Raw genomic sequence first — 23,484 nt, forward strand, 5'->3', positions numbered from 1 at the left:
CCTATATTAATATAGGTATCATTGGTGCTTAACCAAATTAACCAATGTGATGCAAAGATAATACAAAAAAAACAAACTTTGTTTGACCACATAAAATAAATAGAATATGTTTTTAGTGTTAGTTAGGTTCAAAATTAGCAGACTTTTTGGGTGGCTATGACATGGTGTAACCACTAAATAGAACCTATTTTCTGCTAAATTGTATGTGGAATCTAATAACCTAGCACTATATGGTGAAAGAATCTTCTTCTTGTGACTGTGTGGCCTTGGATTTTTTTTGAATTTTTTCTACTCAATATTATAGTATTTATAAGAAGTTTTATAATAATTAGTTTTTTATGATCAATATTGGGACGAGTTCTTTAAGAACATGCTGTTGTTTTAGTCTTTTAATAAATTTGGTACTCTTGTGGTGCCTACTTTTGTCTTTAGAGGAAGCTGTACTGCCTACTGGGTCCGTTTTAATTTCCTGGTTTGCGTTTGAGTAAGATTACTAGCACAAGTTGATGCCTGGTGGGGGCGGTGAGAAGCCAGTCGTCCAGGTACAGGAAGACCTGAATGCCCTGAAGCCTCAGGTGGGCCGCTACAACTGCCATCACCTTGGTAAACACCCTGGAGGCTGTGGTGAGTCCGAAGGGTAGGACCCTCAACTGGTAGTGATGGCTCCTAGCCGAAAGCGGAGGAACCTCTTGGATCGCCTGTCCATCAGGATATGGTAATACGCATCCTTGAGGTCTATCAAGCACATCCAGTCTTTCTCCTGCAAGAACGGCTGGATGGATTGTAAAGTGACCATCCGGAACTTCTCCTTGGCAACGGATAGGTTAATTGTGGATAGGTCAAGGATCGGCCTTAAGTCCCCAGTCTTTTTTGGCACCAAAAAGAACCTGGAATAGATGCCTGATCTGGACTGGTCTGGGGGCACTAGCTGGACTGCTCTTTTGTCTAGCAGCTTTTTTATTTCCAAAGCTGCAGCCTCCCTTTGAGCGGGTGGGCCGTCCGGGAGGTGCCTTGTGGATAGAGGGAACTGTGAAGGGAATAGAATAGCCTCTGGATATTATTGAAAGCACCCAGTGATCTGACGTGATGGACTCCCACTGGGCTATGTGCCTCAAAAAATGCCCCCCCCCCCGACTGTCTCCAGAGAGGAGCAGTCGGACCAGCCCTCAGGGCTGCTGCGCAGGTCGGTTGGAAAAGGGTTCCCGTGACCCGAAGTTTTTTGGTCCCCCTCTGCCTCTGGGCTGGCAATCCACCTTGTCCCCCTCTGCCTCTAGGGGAGGAGGAGTCCGGAGCATTCCGGGACTGCTGAGACTTCGGGAACCACAACTTCTTCTGCCCTCGCCGGTTCCTGGAGAAGGACCTTTGAGGGTTGGAGAAGCGGATCCAGACGGCCAACAGCATTTTCCTGTCCTTCTGGACTAGCGTATCTTGGACGGTCTTCCCAAACAGGGTCGAATCGTCAAAAGGGGCATTAGCGAAGGACGCCTTGAAAGGTTCCGAAAAATCGCAAAGTCAGAGCCAGGCATGACGCCTCATGGCAATGCCGGACCCGGCTGCCCTAGCAGCTCCCTTGGTGGCATGTGTGAGTAGACGCATGGACGTATTTGAAACAGACTTGAGAGTGGCCATACGAGCCGAGAATGTCCGTTTATCCTCGGTCAAAATGGACTCCGTGGGAGACTCCACGTACTCTTTCACAAGGTCACGCTGAAGTCTAATTACATGGGCCATGTAATTCAGCACCCTTATAGCAAAGGTAGCTGAATCAAACGTCCGCTTTCCAAGACGATCCATCACCCTAGACTCCTTGTCCGGAGGATGGAACGAGGAACTTTCCTGGGCCAGTTACTTTTTGGTGGCCGCTGCCACCACCATGGCATCAACTGGGGAACCCTTACTCCAAGTGGGCTTGTCAGCAGGAGGGCTCAATACTTTGGCCATTTGGGTATTGGCTCTACAGTGTCCAGTTCCTTCCAAGCTCTGGTGGTAATGAGGTCCCACCAGAGGGTCAGCCAGGGGGGACACCCAAGAGGTAGATGGGCCTGCTTCAAACACCTCCAGAAATACAGACTCATCCGAGGAAGGGTTTTGGGTGGACCAGCCCCCCTGGAATTTCCGAAAGAGACGTCTTTGGGGGCGATTTGGGGGAACTTTCCCCTTCCTCCAAGTCGGAATCCTCAGTGAGGAACTCAGGGGAGTCCATGTACCTCCTCTTGTACTGGCATTTGGAGGGGCCTCCTCAGGGGGGCTTTCTGGGGATGTCTCACAAACAGTCTCATATTTCTCAAGGGGAACCATCTGGGGTGTATCGGACAAAGACTGTCCCTGGGAGGACTGGATGATGGAAGACAAACAGCAGCGAGGGAGCAGGGGCAGACTCTGAGGAAAGAGGTAGGGGTCTCGATCCTCCAGAGAGAACCCTCTCCACCACAAAGGCTGAAGGGGAACCGGCTTCCCTGAAACTGGTGGGGCGGGTAGCCGTGCACCTCTGATCCGACGAGGCGATCGGAGCCGAGGCCGGAAGAGCCAGACCCAGAGGGATGGTATGTCCCGACCACACCAAGGCCGACGACACACATCACCTCGGATCCAACGCCCAGATTTCGGCTCTGAGAGCTCGGATCCGACAGTGGATCTGACAGACTCAAGGGCATGGCCGGCATTGAGGTTGGAGGAACCATCGGTGCCAACCCCCTGACTCCGAGGCTCCTCGGATCCATGGACTCCAAAACCTGAGGGTGGATCGGAGAAGGAGCTATCAGGGCAAATGTCAGAGCCGAACTCCCCGCTCCAGCTGGGGGGGAGCCAGCAACACTCTCATCTGCAACTGAGTTTGCAGGAACCTTATCACCCAGTCCATGTCAGCTTCAGGGAGGCTCCTTGTGGATCTTGACGCCATCGACACTGGCCAGGAGGGGCTGATGCGAGGATGACCTCAAAGCGGGCTGAGCCTCCTCCAACGGATCAGAGACCACTTGCCTCTTGCGACCCCTCTCCCCGTCTCTCTCTCTCTCCTTTTCTTTGTGTTTCTCCTTCCTGGACTCTCTCTCTCCCGGTTTGGAAGTGGGAGTCCTGGACAGGGGTGGAGGGCCGGAAGGCTGAACAGCCACTGCCGTGGCTGGCAAAGACACTGCAGAAGAGGTGGTTGATTCTGCAGGCAAAAGACCCGCCAGAATCAGCTTGGTCCTGCGATCCCGCAGGGCTCGGGTGTTGAATGCTGCACATATCTTGCAGCCCGATGTGAGATGAGGAACCCCTAGACAAACCACGCACAGAGTGTGACCATCGGCCTGTGACAGCTTATGGCCACACTCTGTGCACTTAGAAAAAGTCTGCTATTGAGTCTCTGACATATTTCACTAACTAGGCTAACTAGCCAAACACACACACACACACAAACACACACACAAACACACACACAAACACACACACACACACACACACACACACACACACACACACACACACACACACACACACACACACCCCAAGGGTGGGAAGGGGAGACCTACACTGGGTGAAAGTTCTAAAACTTTCCTTCTCTACTACTTTTTTTTTTAATGCAAAACCCGTGAGAAAGTGGGGAAAGGGATTGACTATTTTAACACTCACACAAACCATACATATTGAAAGTTTGCTGAACAAACTAAATGTACCTGCCTGGAGCTCAAGAATCCCATGCTGGCGAAGCCGCGGCAAACGAGATCTGGAGATTGGAAGGAGGTTGCAGTGTAGTATGGGTAAGGGGAGGAGCTTGGAGCTCAGATCTTTAGCTTGGTAAGCTGCCAGCTCGGATCCGTATTGGATCCGGAACCCACAGGTTGATGATCAAATGAAGTTAACTACTTCAGATTCATAATTTCTAAGTCAGAAACAAACTTGGATATCTGCACAAGTGTACAACATAGAGGCACAGTTCTTTTACCATGTTGGAACAATGAATACTGTCTTCAAAATGAGGTATTACTTAGCACATTCAGATGCTCCCTTGCAAAGTAATGTACCAAAATATGAAAAAAATCATAATTTCCATAACCTAAGTCCTAAAATATCTGTACATGTGTACAGCATTCATACCCAGTTGTTTTACCATGTATACGCATATGATTGTAAATATACACATTCTTGGTGTAGCCAACATACTGCTGAATGGGTACATGTAAACAGAAAAAGCAAGGTAAGGACCGACACTCCACTAAGGAACCCAGGACAGGCATGGGACTTCAGAGGCAGGCAAGGCCATCTGATCTGTCTGATAGCTGTGCTAGCCACCCACTCAGACAGCTGATACCACTACAGTCTCATGACCTCCTTCAGAGTCAGCAGTCTGTCTTTCCTATGTGTTTTTTCTTTACATGTGTCCATTCAGCAATCGACCCAAGGGATCAAGTTCTGTATTACTAAGCCCTTACTGTCATCTAAACTCTACACATGCCTGATAAAAGCAGAATAAAAAAAAGAAGCATTGCAGGATGGTTACTGACATATTGTACGTGCTAACACTCTCCTGAAACAGTTGTTCTTTCTCAGCATCTTCACCAGCTCCTTACCACAGTTATTTGCCAAACTCAGAAAAATATATTTTACACAACACATTTCATAACAGACTTTTACTTACCATACTGGTTCCTACTTGGTCGTGGGTGTTTTCCATTCTTCTCACAAGCTGCATATTACCAATCCTGCATAGTTCTCCACACGCCATTGTGGAGGTCAGTCAAGAACAATGCAATGCCCTCCTCTTCTCTTCCAGCAACTGCAGTACTCCTCCCCAAAGCACACCTCTTCTTGCAATCCAGTATACCTTCACACTGGATGTGGGGAAGCTGAGGTTGCACTGGTTTTCAGTTATGGAGGCATGGCTGGCAGCCCAGTTAATGTAGGAATGGCCACATACCCACACTCTCACTTGACATTCTCCTGCTCGTGAAGCCATGTCAGTGCCAGAAGGTGGACGAACCTTCACAGGAAAGAAAATGCAAACAGATTACTACTGATGTTTGACAGATATATTGGAAGACTACACATATATGTATATCATATACATTACCTGGTTATCCCATCCAAATCTTCACTCCTATCCACAGGGGCAGTATTCTTTTCATTAGGTACATAAGTGATGACGCTGCAGAGGTGGATATCTACCACCTGTGAAAGCACCAAATTACACACAATGACTGACAAGGGGGCACATGGAAATGGAAAAAGCAAGGTAAGGACCGCCTCTCCACTAATATGCTGAGGACAGGCATGGGGCTTCAGCTCGTGGGCATCTGAAGTGTTCCATACCAGTGCACTAAATAATAACATATATATTCATATCCTTCATCCAGTCTACCACAAATCCTGTTACTGTAGCAACCTTCTCATGTAAAAACAACAAATTGAAAATGTATCCCTGGCATAACTCTCAAGTGCCCAGATTTTGCCTTTACAAAATGACAAAAAGAAAGTCATTGGGGGGGGGGGGGGGGTTGCAATTACTCCAAGTGGAGAAAAAGACTAATCTGACTTGTGTAGTCATCCATGTGATAATGACTTCTACTTATGTGAATAACAATGACAGCTGCTGACAGTTTTGCCTGAAAAGTCATAATGACTCACTGCTATATTGTAACGGCACTGTGCATGCTCATACACAGGTGATAATTGCCTGTTGAATAGGCATTCATTATATTGCCTTCTGCAGCTGTTATGTAACACAGAGTCATTATCATCTGTTAGGAGAAGATCATAATTATTCAGTAACAATAGTACAACACTTACTCAGTAAAAATAGTATAAGACTGTTTACTGGGCCCTTCTTCCCACCTATTTGTACATCACCCATAAACTCTCTTCACCAGGTGTAGGGCAAATGTCTATAAGCTGTTTAACTGTAAGATTTTTGGCAAACACAAGAGTCTCTACAGCAGTTTGTGCCCAATGGTTCCAGGAACTACATACCATACAAGCCCAATCAGTTGCCAGTGCCTCTATCAAGTAGAGCTACTGGAGTGATCCCCAGGGTGAACTTTCTACTTCCCATCCACTCATCACGATTTCTCTTGAAGACGGCCAGTGAGGTGCTCTGCTTAACATGTATGGGAAGTCTATTCCAGAGCATGGGCGGTCTCTGGGTTATGAACCTGTCCCTCCAGCATGTTCTGTTGATTGTTATGAGAACTCAAATGACAATATTAACAAATAACTGTCAAGAGTCTTAGTTATGTACAGGCTTAGATATTAACTATGTCCAAGCCGTTATACTCATTTTCTTTATATTTCGATATATTTACCTCAGAGAAGCAAGTTTTAGTCTGACGGCAGAAATACTACTACTATTTCTACATCACAGTTGACAGGTATGCTGGGATCACAATGCCAAAATTCTTATAGTTTTAGTGTCACTTTTACTACTACAATGAAATGCATACAGATACCTATTATCAACAAATGTCTCAGTGTGCACCCTACCACCCCCATCTCAGAAACTTAATTTCCCTCACTTCTGCCTTCCTCGACTGCTCTGTCTTTAATGCTCTGGATGTAAGCATATTCAGACTGATGGAATAGAAAATGTATTTTCAAAGACTGTTTATTAGAAACAGTTAAGAGATATTCAAGAAAGAGAACTTGTCATCTCATTCAGGCATAGACCAGTTAATAATAAGCCGTTAATCTATATTAACACATGTAGGTGCAGATCCCCCTCCATACGTAAACATTACTTGCATCCCAATCCAAACCCCAGCTACGATAAAAAATGACATAAAATGTTCAGCAAAATAAAATAAAAAGTACAACAATAAAACAATCACACAATAAAATAAATTAAAATAGCTTAAACTAATAATATGCTTTGTTAGATGACAGTCAAAGGTTAAACTTTCAAAGTGAGATTAAACAGATAAGGGCATTTTAAATATGCCTGACATTAACCATTGTTGACCAACCAGGTGAAGTGTCCCACAAATGCTGCTCCTGAAAAAAATAGATTGTACAACTGTACAACATATTCAACCCAACTGGCATTTTAAAACCAAGCGCTATAAAACAACTCTATCTACTACGAAAATATAAACAAATCAACAAGTAGGTAGTGTATGTACTGATTAACTCAGACATCGACTCTGCTAAATGAACACGTATAAATAACCAGACCTCTCAAAATGTCATTGACTTTTGACTTTGTCTATTTTTTTGTAATCTGTTTTTGTAAATAAGCTGTGATGTTATAGAAACTCGGTGAGTGTTGCACTTTTTCTACCACAGTAGGAAAGTGTAACGCTTTACTCCAATACTCCCAGGCAGCCTCAATAATATAATCGTGCATTCTATTTATTACTGTCAGAAAACATAACACTTTGTTAAATTTGAGTCAAAATCAGGGCCAGTTGACAGGTATGCATGCTCCTCTCTCCAACAGTGATGTCAGAAGGCTAAACAGAGGTGAAACATCACGCTTTACTTATTGGACAGGCATGCACTACTTTAATTACATATTATTAAAAGCGAACAGTATTCTACCGAGTTGTAATAACTGTATGCAAAGACAGTGAGAGAAAGAGACAGACATAGCAAAAGAGTAATCCACCTACTGACAGTATGCAATCAGAACCAAGAGTAGCACTGGAAATGCTCTTAAAACTATCCCAAGCTGTATTTCTCTGAAAAATGTGCCTCACAGACCACATAATGCCTCTAATTGTCTAAACTGCTACATCATGTACATTTGTCTGCAAAACATATTACGTGCAGAGACACTTATTCAAAGTAGCGTCTTTATGGTTGGAAATGGCAATAGCAATTGGTTAAATGCGTTTGAGGGTAGAATTTAGTGTACTTTTTAGAGTAACGTATGGCAATAACCTTCCTACATTCCTGATAAGAACTCAATGACATGCTTAGTTCCTTTTCGACCATTACTATTACTTCTCAACAGAAATGTGGCTTTGATGCAATAAACGGGCCGCATAAAGGAACGGTATTTCCTGGATATGGTTAATAAGGTGCACACTACTTGAAGCATGCACTGCTTGAGAAACTCGATCTGTCAACACTGCACTGTACAAAACACAGAAGCTCTCAGGACTCCACAAATATGTTTACTAAACATCCAGTGTTTATGAATGCCTCTTCTATATCAAAAGTGATTCTCTTAAAAATGTTACTTCCCCCAAAAGCAACTGCACTCTTTCATTTACCTACCTAATGTACATTGCAAGTGAAAAAGCACATATATTTACCATGGTTGTTAGGGAGAAACTGAACCGGGAACTCCTTGCAGCTCTGGCGATCTGAACAGCTGGTGAGGCCTCCAAAAAAATAGAGGGATCCAGTAGCAGGTAAAATCTCCAAATAACTGAAGAAAGAAAGGAAATACCTGCTGCTAGACCCTCTATTTGAGAAAACAAAAGAAAATAATGTTTGGGGGTGGAGGCGTGACGCAAGTGATGGTTTGGATTGCAAGAATCCGATTGGCTGCCACCACTTGCTTTTTCAAGAACTTTTAAACATAATTTTCTACAAGAACTTTAATGTGACCTTAATGTAAAAACACGCTGAATTGTAACTATTTAAGGTAATTTACATATTCATTTACGATTTCAGCGTGTTTTACATTAAGGTTAGCTACAAATCTTGAATACAGTTTCTCAAGCTTGTGGAAGGCAGTCGGGGGTAACAGCTCGCAATTAGTATCTTCTCATGGCATGCTTGGTGTTAAGCACAGAGGCGCCATGAGAAGGTACTCGGGGTTAATGAGTTTGTTAGGAGTGTAAACAGGAATCTGCACTCCCTGGAAGCATTCCTCCCCTTGGAGGATGCTGACATCTGTGCAGTTACCAGGACATGGTTCAAGGCCGCTAAGGGCACCCTGGCCATGCAAGGCTACAATGCCTTCCACACGTTCAGACCTCAAAATGACAGTGAAGGAAACAAAGGTAGAGGTGTAGCGATCTTTATAAAAAATAAATACACTTCAAGAGTGGTCAAACAGCAAGACTCTCTCAAACTACTCCATGTCCAAGTAACTACTGGGAAAGTACCATACCACATCATTGCTAGCTATAGATCCATGACCATGAACTAGGAAAAGCACAGCTCCTACCTCGATTTACTGCAATCCCTCGTCATACAGCTCAACACCTCAGTCACAGGAGATTTTAATTATCCTTCCATAGACTGTTGGACATACATGAGCAAACACGCTTGCCCAGATGTTCCTGGACTTTGTTAACCCAAATGCTCTAGAACAGATAGTCTGAGGGGCTCTAATGTTATGGACATATTACTCACCAACACAGAAGGTCACTGTACTTCCCCATGCGCGATGCCCTCCCTAGTTAGGTCAGACCACAAATCAGTCTTGTCTGAAGTAACTACTACTAGGACAGACATCCTCACAGGAACAAAAATTATAAAAAACTTCACCAAACTAATTACAGTGTATTAAGCAATGGTATAAAAAGCTTCATAACACCCACAATAGCAGACACCAATGATCATTATGCAGAAGTATACACAAATGCCCTGTACAAACACTGCATAAACTCTGTTGTACCTGACTAGATCAAAATCAGGTCTTCCTGTAAAAACAAGCCACAGTGGTGGACTTCAAGTATAAACAGATTATACAAGAAGAAGAATAAAGTGTTGTCCAAAAGCAAGAGGGATATCACTCTGGAGAGGAACAGTTCCCTCCTAAGACTTGTTTGTCTTTCGACTTTTTCCCGATAAGGGATTGCCACAGCAGAACTCTGGTCCGCTAATGATTGGCAGTAGATTTTTACGAAACGCCGAGGTGACAGCTCGACGCCCAACCTTCAACGAAGGCATGCCCATTTACGCACGCATGTCTTTCGAACACTACCCAACCACGGGGAGGACATGCAGACTCCACACAGAAGGCACTCCCAAGCCAAGCCAAGACAGGAAAATCAGAAATCTCGTAAAGACTTCTAAAGCAAATTACAAAATTAAAATTGTATCCCTAGCCAAGGATAATCACAAAGCATTATTTAACTCCATCCAAAGTCTAAAAGGGAATGTCCAGCTATGTGTGGTTGTAAATGAAATCACTCATATTACACTGGAAGATATTGCCAACATACTAGCTGACAGATTCAGAACAAATTTCACCCCCCATCCCCACGTACCATATCCCAAGGCATATCTGACACCAGTCCTCTGCCTAGTATCTCAAAAGAATAGGTAATTTCTGTGCTCTCCAAGACCAGAAACATGGCGTCAATGGGACCAGATATAACCCTAGGTTGTTTACTCAGCAATATAAAACAAGACCTAGTGGATCCACTTGGTGTTCTCTTTAGCCATAGCTTGAGAACTGGCTATGTTCCTGCAGAATGGAGAAGAGCAACAATAATACCCTGCACAAAGGGGGGGGCCATCACCTACCCTGGGACCAAAAGACCTGTAAGTCTAACCAGGCTCATCTGCAAGGCCATGGAAAAAATTATGAACCTTATCAACAAAGACATAGGCGACCTCCAATCTCTGGAACCAAACCAGTTTGGCTTAGTTAATGGCAGATCATGCTTATTAAGTCTGGTAGACTTCTTTGAGAAGGTCACCAAATCCAAGGCTTTTGACACAATTCTCCAATCTGGCAACAGTGAGAAACTCTCCCAGATAGGGATTAACCCTTATGTTACTAGATAAGCAGCCAATTGGCTCAATGACAGAAAACACACTGTCAAAATTGGTGATTCCACCTTCACCAGTAGACCCATCACCAGTAAGTACCACAGGGGTCTGTGCTAGGCTCCTTACTGTTTGGCATCTACTTCTCAGAAGTCCAAGCCAAAGAAGATGACATTTGGCTCACCAAGTTTACTGATGACTGCAAACTGGGAGCAATCACTGAATCCCTCAAGGATGTCAACATATTACAAGAAGAGCCAACACAAACAAATGATTTGTGCCAAAGCCATGGTCTTAAACTAAATGCAAAAAATGCATTATTATTCCCCTTGGCAAAACAGAATTCCCTACAAATTACAATTTTGACAGCACACTCTCCATACATCCTTTTTATTTTTTGTCTGCTTTTGTTGCTAGGGTGAGGTTATCCATACATTTATGCGTGTTTATATATATATATACATACATATATATATATATATATATATATATATATATATATATATATATATATATATATATATATACACACACACACACACACACACACACACACACACACACACACACACACACACACACACACACACATATACATACCCCTGTTAAAATGCCAGTTTTTCTGATATAAAAAAATGACACCACAATAAAGCATTTCAAAATCTGTCAGGGGAAAAAATATAAAAAATAAAAAACGTGCAATATGCTGGTTGCATAAGTGTGCACACCCTTAAATACTTTGTTGTGTGTGTGCACACCCTTAAACTAATACTTTGTTGAAGCAATTTTGATTTAATTATAGCATTCAGTCTTCTTGGGTAGAAGTCTATCAGAATGGCACATCTTGACTTGGCAATATTTGCCCACTCTTCCTTGCAAAAGTGCTCCAAATCTGTGAGATTGTGAGGGCATCTCTTGTGTACAGCCTTCTTCAGGTCACCCCACAGATTTTCTATTGGATTTAGGTCTGGGGTCTGGCTGGGCTATTCCAAAACTTTAATTTTCTTCTGGTGAAGCCATTCTATTGTTGATATGGATGTATGCCTGGGGTCATTGTTGTGTGGAAGGGTGTAATTCCTCTTCATCTTTCTAGCAGATGCCTGAAGGTTTTGAGCCAAAAGTGATTTGTATTTGGAACTGTTCATAATTCTCTCCATCCTGACTAAAGCCCCAGTTCCAGCTGAAGAAAAGCAACCCCAAAGCATGACACTGCCACCACCATACTTCACCATGAGGATGTATTCTTTTGATGAAGCAAATTAGAAGTTATGTACTTACCATAACGTTCCATCTGAGTAGGTGGATTCATTTGTCTGCAACCTGTGGGTATGGATCCGATATCGGATCCGAACCGGCATGGTTTATCCAGCTATGGATCCGAGCTCCTAGCTCCTCCCCTCACCCATAATGCCCTGCTCTCCCTACATGACCTCAGATCGAGTTTGCCCTGCACCAACTACCCTAACTAAAGGGTAACACACCCTATGCAGGAAACTGACAAGGCCAGGGGGATAGGAGGGCGGGATGTTTGCAGACAAATGAATCCACCTACTCAGATGGAACGTTATGGTAAGTACATAACTTCTAAATCTGAAGTAGGAGATTCATTTGTCAGCAACCTGTGGGACAGAGTCCCCAGCTACCTGAATCTTGGGTGGCCATCATGGAAGGATATTCAGCACCGTGGAGCCAAAGGATGCTCTACCTCTAGGCGTGACGTCCAGCTTGTAATGAGTAATAAAGTAGGAGATGAAGCCCAAGTGGCTGCTGAACAAATGTCATCCAGAGGAACCCTAGACTTAAAGGCCGCTGAAGTAGAGATAGACGGGTCGAATCAGCATGGACTCCTCCAGTGCGGGCCTCCCAGAGGCTTGAATCGCCAACAGAATACACTGAGAAATCCAGCGTGACAAAGAAACTTTGGAAATTGGTTTACCCAGATTGAATTTGGCAAAAGAAATGAACAACTGGTCTGATTGCCTATGACCAGCTGTCCTATGAAGGTAAAAGCAAGCTGCCTGTGAACATCCAAGGAATGCAGTTTGTATTCGCCTTTGTTTTGATACTTAGGGAAGAAAACAGGGAGGTTGATGGACTGATTAATGTTAGCTTCGGCTACTTTAGGAAGAAAGGAGGATTGATCCTGAGGCACACGGTCCGGATGAAAGATCAAATAAGGCGGTTTCATGGACAGGGCCTGAAGCTCAGAAACTCTCTTAGCAGTAGTGGCTACCAAAAGGCAGTCTTAAGGACAATAATTTAAGATCGACTGTGGCCACAGGTTCAAGGGAGGAGCGGTCAAGGCCTGAAGTACCAAGGAAAGATCCCGGGGAACCGTTTCTTTGACAGGGGTCTGAGCAAAAGGTGCCTTTTAAGAAGGTTTTGCATAACTTAGCTGACATAAGAGACCCTGATTCATGACCAACATGGTAATGAGATATAGCGCCAGCTGAACTTTGACCGTGGAACTACTGGCGCCATCATTAAAGAGAGTAGTAAGGAAGTCTAGAACCAAAGGAAGGGGAGCCGTGAAAGGATCTAGGCCTTGCCGCTCTGCCCAAATGGAGAAACTTCCATTTACTGCGGTAAATTTTTCTGGTAGAGGGCCACCAGAATGGCCTTAACTGGGGACGCGATACCGGGAGTCCAGATTAGGAGTGGAACAGGAGCAGCCAAGCAGTCAACTTCAGGTTGTCCAGGTTCGGAGTTGGTAGGTTCGATGGGTGTGATATCAGATCCGGAATGGGATCTAGAATCCATGGTGGATTCACTGAATGAGACCTTAGGTAAGGGAACCAGATCTGTCGAGGCCAGAACGGGGCAATGAGGATCATTCTCCACCCCAACCGAGAGGCTTTCTGAATTACTTGAAGCATCAGAGGTAGAGGTGGGTATAAACGCAGACACCCAATCTCTGCCGGAATCCTGGAGGATTGGGCGAGAATCCCTGGGATTGGGCGAAAAAACTGTCATACTTGGCGTTTAAGGGAGAAGCAAAGAGATCGCAACAGGGAATCCCCCACTGTGCGAAGATACGTTTCGCTACTTGAGAATTGAGAGACCACTCGTGTCGGGAGAGAATGGTGCGACTAAGCTTGTCCGCTAGGATGTTGGTCCGACCGGAATATGCGTCGATGAGAAAGCGGTTGGTGGAGGCCCATTCCCACACTCTCATGGCTTCCGACATAAAGGGTAAGACCTGGTTCCCCTGTTTGTTGATGTACCAGACCACCGACATGTTGTCTGATTGAATCCAATCGTTCCCAGGGAAGAAGGGCTTGAAGTGCTTGCAATGCCAAGACACCGCCCTCATTTCCAGAACATTGATATGCAGGAGGTCTCTGAATCGCCCGTGGTCACTGTGAGGGGAGATGCACAAAAACGGGCGGCCCCTGTGGAGGTCCGGGGAATGGAGCCACCACAAGAGAGGCGCTTGCAAGCCTTGCTGATTGCAATGGGATGATACAGGGGAGAGAGAAATGACCACTGCACCTGAAGTGTCCGTTGAAGTACCCGCATGTTCAATGAAGCGGGAAAGAGTAATCGCTGCCGCGGATAATCGCTACCGCCATAGACCTCAGGATCAACTCCGCGGTGTTGAGCTGGAGTGAAGGATGGCCCGCACCTGGAGTCATAGATTCGAACTCTGTCGGTTGTGAGAAAGGCTCTTAAATTTCGTGTCTAACCTGGCTCCTATAAAATCTATTATCTGAGTAGGGACCAGGTTGGACTTCTCTATGTTTACCGTGATGCCTAGCCAGGAGCTAGAAGAAAGGAGTCTCTTGCTAAAGAGAGTAGATGCCTTGTTGGGGCGGTGAGAAGCCAGTAGTAGTAGTTGGAAAGACCTGCACCCTGAAGCCTCAGGTGGGCGCAACCACTGCTAATACTTTGGTGAACACCCTGGGGCTGTGGTGAGACCAAAGGGAAGGACCCTGAACTGGTAGTGACTGGCTCCCAGCCAGAAGAAACCTTCTGGATCATCTGTCCAACAGCATGTGTAATACGCATCCTTGAGGTCTATAGAGCACATCCAGTGATTCTCCCTAGAAGGGGAGGATGGATTGCAAAGTGACCATCAGAACTTCTCTTTGGGAACTGCCAGGTTCAATAGGGACAGGTCCAGTATGGGTCTTAGGTCCCGGCACTAAAGAACCTGGAGTAGAACCCTGATCCGATCTGGTCTGGGGGAATGGGCTGGATGGCTCTTTTCTCAGCAGATGGCCAAATTCTGGCAGGCGGCCTCCTCTGGGGGGTGGGAACAGGGAGGGGTTTTAACTTTGGGACATGAATAATGGACTCCCCGCCATGGGTGGAGTGCTGCCCGTCCCCCGACTGCCTCCAGAGGAGGCAGTCGGCAACCCCTCAGGGCTGCGTGGGGCCGTTCAGAGAAAGGTTCCCTGGACCCAAAGTTCCTGGGAGCCCCTCTGCCTCTAGCGCGTCCTCCCTGTCCTCCTCTGCAGCGGAAGGACTGGTTGTCGAGGCGGGTTGGGAGACATCTTCTTCTGGCCCTTTTGGTTCCTAAGTAGGACCTCTGGGGGGGCAGAGAAGCGGGACCGGCCAGGCAGACAGCTTCCCCGTCCTTCTCGATCTGAACCAAGGTGTCGCGAACCGCCTTGCCAAGGGCAGAACCGTCAAAAGGGCGTTCGCGAATGGCGCCTGAAAGGGGCTGTAGGAAATTGCAGTGGCGGAGCCAGGCCTGCTGCAGCTCTAGCGGCTCCCTCGGTAGCGTGGAGTAAACCGCATAGAGGTGTTGGTCACAGAAACGAGAGTGGCCATACGGGTGGAGTGCATAAGTTTGTCCTCCTGCATCCTAATGACATGTGCCAAATAGCTGGCGCCTCACGGAGAAAGGGTAAGAAAACAACATTGCTTCCCCAAGCGGTCCATCATCGACAACATGGCATCTACGGGGTCCCTTGCTCCAGTAGACGGTCAGCAGGGGGGAAGGATCCTATATCGGGCCTCTTGGGATTGGCTCCACGGTGTCGCCCCGGGTGGTAATAGGGTCCACCAGGGGTTGGCAGGAGAGGACACCAAAGTGAGGTAGGCAGAGGCCGCTTCAAATGCCTCAAGAACGGGGACTCGTCAGAGGAAGACTTTGGGGCAGACGCTGGGTGCATGCAATGGGTGTCAGGGGTCCACCAGGGGGGGCAGGAGGGAACCAAGAGATAGTCGGCAAATGCCTCCAAGAACAAGAACGGGGGCCAGCAGAAGACTTCTGGGGCAGACCACCCACCTCTGATCGTTTCGTAACATTTCCATGATGTCTCCAGAGCAGACATCCTGTCAGTGTCTTCAGTTAAAGACCGGGAGTCTATGTGCCTCCTCTTACCTATTATGCTGCTGCTTCCTCGGGGGGGCTGTCGAGGCCCTCACCAGCAATGTCCCTGGCCCAGAGCAGATGGAGTGCGGGGACGAGCGAGAAGCAAGGGGGGTCTGGATGCCCTCAACAGAGTCCTCTCCACCACATCAAAAGCAGGGGAGCCAGCCCCGACAATAGGGCGAAAGTCGGATTCCCTCGGCCCGGATCTGGAGTGGATCGGAGCGGCGCCCGCCCCCTGGGATCGAGGGAACAGTGCGCCCCCGACAGGGGCGGCGCCCGAGGCACACTGAGTCAGGATCGGCTCGGGGCCAAGGCTCCAAGAGGTCGGATCCGACAAACGCAGGGGGGGGATCCCGGGGCACCAGTACTGTCGGCGCCAACCCACCCCTGCTCGAGGCTGCCCGGCTCCTCGGAACAACCGGGTCGTGTGGGGGAGAAAAGCTAGAGGCTTGAAAAATGGGAGTCGAGCTCCCCAGGGGAGGGCAGGAGCATTCCCATCAGAGTGAGCTCAGAGAGCCTATGAGGGCAGAGAGGCAGGCCTCCAGTGGTGCCCGATAGCCTCGAAGAGGTCGGTCTCGGTCCTTCTTCAACTTCCCCTCCTCCTCTAACCCTTGGGAGTTTGAATCCCTGGAGGAGGAGGAGCAGGCAAGGCAAAAACCCCGGCAGCAATCATCGGGGGGGGGGGGGGGGGCCCGATCCGGGGGCAAGAGTCTGCAAGACCAACCGACTCTCGCTCCTTTCAATGCCCTGGGGTTGAACCCTGCACAGATTGAACACCCAGAGGTGTGGCCATCAGCAGGGGATATAGCATGGCCACACAGCATTTTTGAAAGATTGCCTTTGGGGCCTCAGACATACTTATTCACTGACTTTTTCTAAACACTCACACAGAAGGCCCCAAAAAGAAATACGCGCATTATACAAGCCATGCTTGTAGGGAGGGTACTACAAAAATCACTAATTTAACTAAAGATTAGGGAAAACCTAATACTTGCACTTAGCTAACAGGCTCAAAATCCAGCTGTCACCATGTAGATCTGAGGTCATGTAGGGAGAGCAGGGCATTATGGGTGAGGGAGGGTAGGAGCTCGGATCCATAGCTGGATAAACTATGCCGGTTCGGATCCGATATCGGATCCATACCCACAGGTTGCTGACAAATGAATCTCCTACTTCAGATGTATTGTTTTTGCACGAAACTTACCTTTTGGAATTGTGGCCAAAAAGTTAAACCTTGGTCTCATCAGAACATAACACATTTTCCCACGTGCTTTTGGGAGACCTAATGTATTGTTATGTAAACTTTAGCCGGGCCTGGGTGTTTTTCTGTGTAAGAAAAGGCTCCCGTCTTGTAACCGTACCCCATAATCCAGACATATGGAGAATATGGGAGATTACTGTCACACGTAGTACACAACCAGTACTTGCCAGAAATTCCTGCAGCTCATTCAGTGTTGCTGCACGTCTCTTTTCATCAATTTTGGAGGGGTGACCAGTTCTTTGCAACGTCACTGTTGTCCCATATTTTCTCCACTTTTTGATGACTGTCTTCACTGTGTTCCATGGTATATCCAATGCTGTGGAATTTTTTGTACACTTCTCCTGACTGATACCTTTCAGCAATGAGATCCCTTTGATGCTTTGTAAGCTCTCTGCAAACCATAGCTTTTGCTGTAGCAGGCAACTGAGTAAATGTCAGGAAAATCCTACTAGGTCAGCTGAACTTTATTTGGGGTTAATCAGAGTCTCTTTAATTGATGGCAAGTGTGCACCCAAGAAGACTGAAAGCTGTAATTAAGTCAAAAGGTGCTCCAGCAAAGTATTATTTAAGGGTGTGCACACTTATGCAACCAGTGTATTGTACATGTTTTATTTTTCATATTTTTCCCCTAACAGATTTGTCTGAATTTCAATTGAATTGTACAGGTTACAGGTCACACTAAAGGTGGGTACATGTGTGAAATTTATATATATATCCACACACATTTTATATATATATATATATATATATATATATATATATATATATATACACACACACATATATATATATATATATATATACATATATATATATATATATATATATATATATATATATATATACATATATATATATATATATATATATATATATATATATATATATTATATACACACACACACACACACACACACACACACACACACACACACACACACACACACGTTAAATATTTTTACATCCTCCCTGACAGAGTTGCCCTTACACTCCAAGGACCTCTTGCTAAGTTGGCCACTTTCTTTTCTCTTGACCAATAGATTACACTGTATATGCCAGTTATTATTCTTCCTGGCTGACAGGTTTACACATTCAAGAAATGAAGGGAATATGGTTCTACTTTGAACCTCTCTGTTAATTACTTTTTATTGGCTATAAACTGATCACTCTCTGTTACAACTGGCTTTGCTTCATTCCCCATACCCTGCCCCCAATTCCCACCCACTCCCTCTTACTCTAACAAAAGGGTCCTTCTGCACTTAGGATTATGAGCAAAGGAAAGGAGTCAAAAACCTTAGTTAACGTTCATGAAGCCTAGTTGTCTGACTTCTTCCAGTCATAAGTCCTACAAGAAAAAAAAGATGGACTCTCTGCAGCACATCATAGCACCTTCATATAACAATATACTGTTCAGCATAAATATGTATGCTGTTTGCTAAAAATCAAAGTTAGGCAATTGACCGACAAAAAATATATACACATATGCTCACGAAGACTTACTTGCTGCAGTTTGAAAGGTTGCTTTTCACAGCGTCATAATCTGCAATATAGAGTGGTCCACTATCTTTCAAGGAAGTTTTCTGTACGCTATAAATGTGAACACTCACAGTCAGAGCCAGACTTCCCTTTAAAGCTACAAACCAAAAGGACAACAGTCAATGAACTGCAGAACTGTTACAATTTTAAAAGTACTTTCAAAGGTCACAAAGGAAAAATGTAAGGCAACTAAATCTGCATAACATTACAGCTGATATAACTTTTCAGGAAATAACATTCTCAATGCATTTTGCCATAATTATTCTGCAGCTGATCTTTGTACTCTGTGCAAGTATGACTCAGTAACCACCATCTCCAAATGTCTTCTAGTAGACCACCATTCACGCTTTATGACAACGCACCCCTCTTTACCACAAGCCAGTAATCAAGATCAATAATCCTCACCAATGACACTGGTGAGGGGCTGTTCCTTAATACAGGAATAATGGATCTACATAGTACTTCAAATATATCTCTCTGCATTCAGCACAATCTCCCCTAAAAGCACATAGGGAACATGCTCCACTGGGACTGGAGACTGTTTCTCAGATCCCAAACAAGACCCACCTTGGAGTACTGTGTCCCAGTTCCACGTATCTGACACATATACTTGAATATCCGAACACACACACACACACACACACACACACACACACACACACACACACACACACACACACACACACACACACACACACACACACACACACACACACCCGCACCCACACATTCACACACACATACGAGATTACAGGTTAGCTGCCACCAGCCAAATACTCTAAGGCTCTTACAAGGGGTAACCCATTATACTGTGTCAAACTAACACTAATATGAATGGTGGCGTGTGACCAAGGCAGCAAGGCTTTTCAGAGTGGCCACAGTGACACTAAAATAAGCACAGGTACTCTTCAGGATATAAAAGTACACATTAAAAGACCAGCAACAATAAAGAGGTATAAACAGTATTTAATAATGAATAATAAAAATAGAAAACAGGAAAATACTTAATATTGAGTTACAATAAATATCAGAGTTTTCAGTCACAGGAAATATAAAATAACACAGTTGGACAGAATCTCACATGCAGAAAAAAATAATACTAAGCTAATTTCATTGTACTTTTCCTAACTACACTAAAGAGAAAATGTCCCTAGTTAACTCACTTAATACTGCAAGGCAAGATGTACTGCTGAGATATTCACTTCCACAAGGCAGAATGAGATACTCCACACAATAACTGTACAACTGACTACTGTGACAACTGGCATATATTTTTTGTGCAACAGATTCCAAAGAAAAACAAAATCAAACTGCTTCTGCATCCAACATTCCATTGATTATAGAGTTACATCACATCTGTCAGAACTCTAAGATTCTTTTGCAGCATTTCTTTTTACATAAGCAACTTTTACAAATGCATTTTTAATACAAACATCTGTGCAAATTAATGTGACAATCAAATGACATAAGATTATTTACAAAACTTAAGCTAGCCATGCTGGCATATGCCACACATGCACTGTCTTACTTCTCCTGGTACAGATGGCAATACTTCACAACATCATGTCCTTACAAACTCCTACACCCACCCTATATACTTGATCCCAACACTTTTACAAACTTTCTGTTTCAAAAAAATTCAAAACATCCACTATCTTAAGAAGCAAACCAAATACACAGGTTTAACAGAAGAATGCTGTGGACTAACTCGTCTGCCAATTTTCCACCAAGTGAATAAAAAATAGATGACATAATAAATCAAGTTCCCAAAGGAAATTAATTGTATCTGATATATTTTATTTTGTCAAGAATCTCACTTCACTGGAATTTCAAGAGAACAGATCCTCCCAATATATCATGTGTGGGGCCTCACCTTCCCAAAATCCTCTAACATTGCACAAACTCTACAACTACAACAGCAGGAGGAAACCCCAATAATAAAAATTTAAGGAAATAAATATTTTGAAAAAAATAATGACTACCACCAATACCACATATTACGGAATTCTAATGCAAAGGTTTTCTAAAGTATAACCCTGAGGGAACTTCTTCTCACATATTTCTTGGGTTCTTGATTAAAAGCGTTATTTTTATGTTCTTATAAATATGTATGCTGCCATATTGATAACTTCCCTTGCTCTGCCAGTTTTTTTTTATTCCATTCTCTCTTAGGGAGCAATCCGCTGTACACATCTGCAGTCTCTCAAAAAAAATCTTTTTCCTTACAGTCTGTATTATGAAACTAACAAACTTACCAGAAAGGTACAGTTGAGTGATAACTTTACACACAAGGGTAGACAACAAATAATAGGAACACTATATCAAGATTTATATATACAGGCACTAAAATCTGCCCAAGATGAACATAAGTCTTAATCAGGATCTTTTCAATAGATGGATATCTCCTAGCATGAGCTACTGCAGCCTCATGAAATGGCAGTCACACAATGGACTACCTATAATGACAGCAATTTGCACATAGAGAAATTACAAGTTTGATTTACAGCCTATTGCAAAACTTAAAACATAGTTAAACTGTATGCATATATTAATGGAAAACTATGCTTTTGTTTATATTTAAATGCAGTAGCATTTATCCACAATGATTCACAAACTTTAATAATAAATACCATGGTTAAATGACTTTCAACGGCTTATCAGAAAAACATTTATCATTAAGAAATTATATATATATATAAGGTTATGAGCTATTTATAAAAACATGAAATGAGGAACATACATGCCCTACAGAAGAAGCCACACTCAACACGGACTGTACAAGGGGGGGGGGGGCAGGAGGAGGGAAGTCTATCCAGCATCAATTTTTCATGTATCCACTACTATGCTGAGGTATCACACACTTGTACTATATACACTGTAAGGCTCATTGTTGCAGAACAAAAAATATTGCTAGGATAAAGACTGGATCTTATTGGTCGCTAGACCAACAGCTCTGAAACCTGGATGGCGTATTTTCTCCCTTTATCTGGCTGCTGAGTAGTAACATCGGGGCTCTGCTATATCTGAGAAAGCAGAATGGGATGTGGTTGGAAGGGTAGAGGGCAGCAGTTAAAATTATATTTACTTTTTCCCATTATTTTATGAGCAGCTTTGGTATTACAGAGGGTGGAGGTAATTTATACAGAACCCCTTGGTACCATTGTATGCTAGCACAGAGAATGACAACCTGAAGCAAAACGCAGTAAACAACTGTTGAAGTGTGATGCATACAAAGTCTATAACTGGACCTCCCCAATCAAGTTCTTTACTATGTAAAAGAACACCCTTCTGTCCATTGCTGATTCATGGAAGTGATGTGTTTCTCTTACTTCTGTCTGCCATTTGCTGGCCTCATATGTAAACCACCTACAAAACTGGGTTTGTTTAGATTGCCGGCTCCCAGACAATTGTGCCAAATGCACAAATGAGTTTATGCCCTTTGGTTTACATATCACGTCAATACATTTTGTCTGTTGCTATCTGTACAGTCCCTTTTCTCCCATAGTGCTGTACTTGCCTTACGTAAAGGCTTACATAATGAACATTTAGGATGAAAAAGCTGTATTAAGTACATTAACTGTCAAAGCTTATAACCTACTCTCCTTCAAGAAATGTGAGTGCTGAAACCTCAAGTTGATGCTTTCAACTTCCTTTATATTAGCTTCAAGGATATTTTTGAAGGAAGTTTATTTTAACTCAGCAAGTGAAATGGTCTGGAATACACAACACAGGAACTAGAAATAAACAAACTGTATGGTTAGTGAAAAGAAAAAAAAACACAAAGTTGCTCATGAATAAAATTGAATATACAATACTCACAGAAAAATCTAAAACCAGTCATCAAACAATTAAAAAATTAAAGCAATAAAACAATTCAATTATAGACACTTCATTATAAGAGGGCTTTTGAATCACACTATTTATTCAAACCCTGAGGCAACAATGTGCCAAATTTCAATATAAAGACTGTTTCTTTATATAACATAATATTTTTTTTAACACAACAGCATTTTTCACACAAATCCGTTCTAAAATACATGCCTTTAAATCAGTATATACCCCTGCATGTATCTGATGGAAGTGCAAAGCTGGTCTATCCACATTCTTGTTTTTAATGTTTCTTGTATGTTCCTGCAGTCTAACCTTAAACATTCTTTTGGTTTCCCGTATATATAAAGACCACAGGAACAGGACTAGGCATATATCACTCCCTATGCAGTACAAGAATACGTTGCTGCAGGCTTAATTTCTCCCATTTATTTTCTCAAATGATCTAACTACATGATTACACACCAAACTTTTCCACAGGCAAATGTACCAACAGTGGTCAAAGGCCTTATATAAGTTTCCATAGGTAGAACGAATAGATTATGAACAACCATATCCTTAACATTTCTACCTCTTTTATAAGAGATAAATGGAAACTTACACAGATTTTAACCCCATTCCTACATTTAGAAAGAAAAGGCCAATAATATTTAATAATCTTATCTCATCACTATAAACATTGTAGGAAGTAACAAAATATACTTTTTTGTTTCCTCTAGATATAATATTCTTACAATAATTATTGCTTACTCGGTTTCCTTTACCACTTAAGTTACCATTCCCCTTATCTAGATGTAATAGTTTATTCAGGGAATGTGCAATTAACTCTTCCCCATAGCCCCTTTGCTTGAAAGCTGTACATGACTGTCTTATCTCATCCTTAAGAGTTTCC

The 23,484-nt window shown here is 43.7% G+C and overlaps 1 protein-coding gene across 1 annotated transcript in view; it reads right to left on the bottom strand.

The window, feature by feature from the left end:
* The window catches only part of POLD3 (DNA polymerase delta 3, accessory subunit), a 713,420-nt gene that overhangs the window by 537,138 nt on the left and 152,798 nt on the right, over positions 1–23,484 (bottom strand). The window contains exon 5 of the mRNA XM_044072678.1: positions 18,729–18,861. Coding sequence (XP_043928613.1) covers positions 18,729–18,861 — 133 coding nt within the window. The remainder of the gene's footprint in view (positions 1–18,728; positions 18,862–23,484) is intronic.

The sequence above is a fragment of the Protopterus annectens genome, chromosome 5.part0 (assembly GCF_019279795.1).
Source record: "Protopterus annectens isolate FY-2018-M chromosome 5.part0, PAN1.0, whole genome shotgun sequence".
NCBI classification, from domain to species: Eukaryota; Metazoa; Chordata; order Ceratodontiformes; family Protopteridae; genus Protopterus; species Protopterus annectens.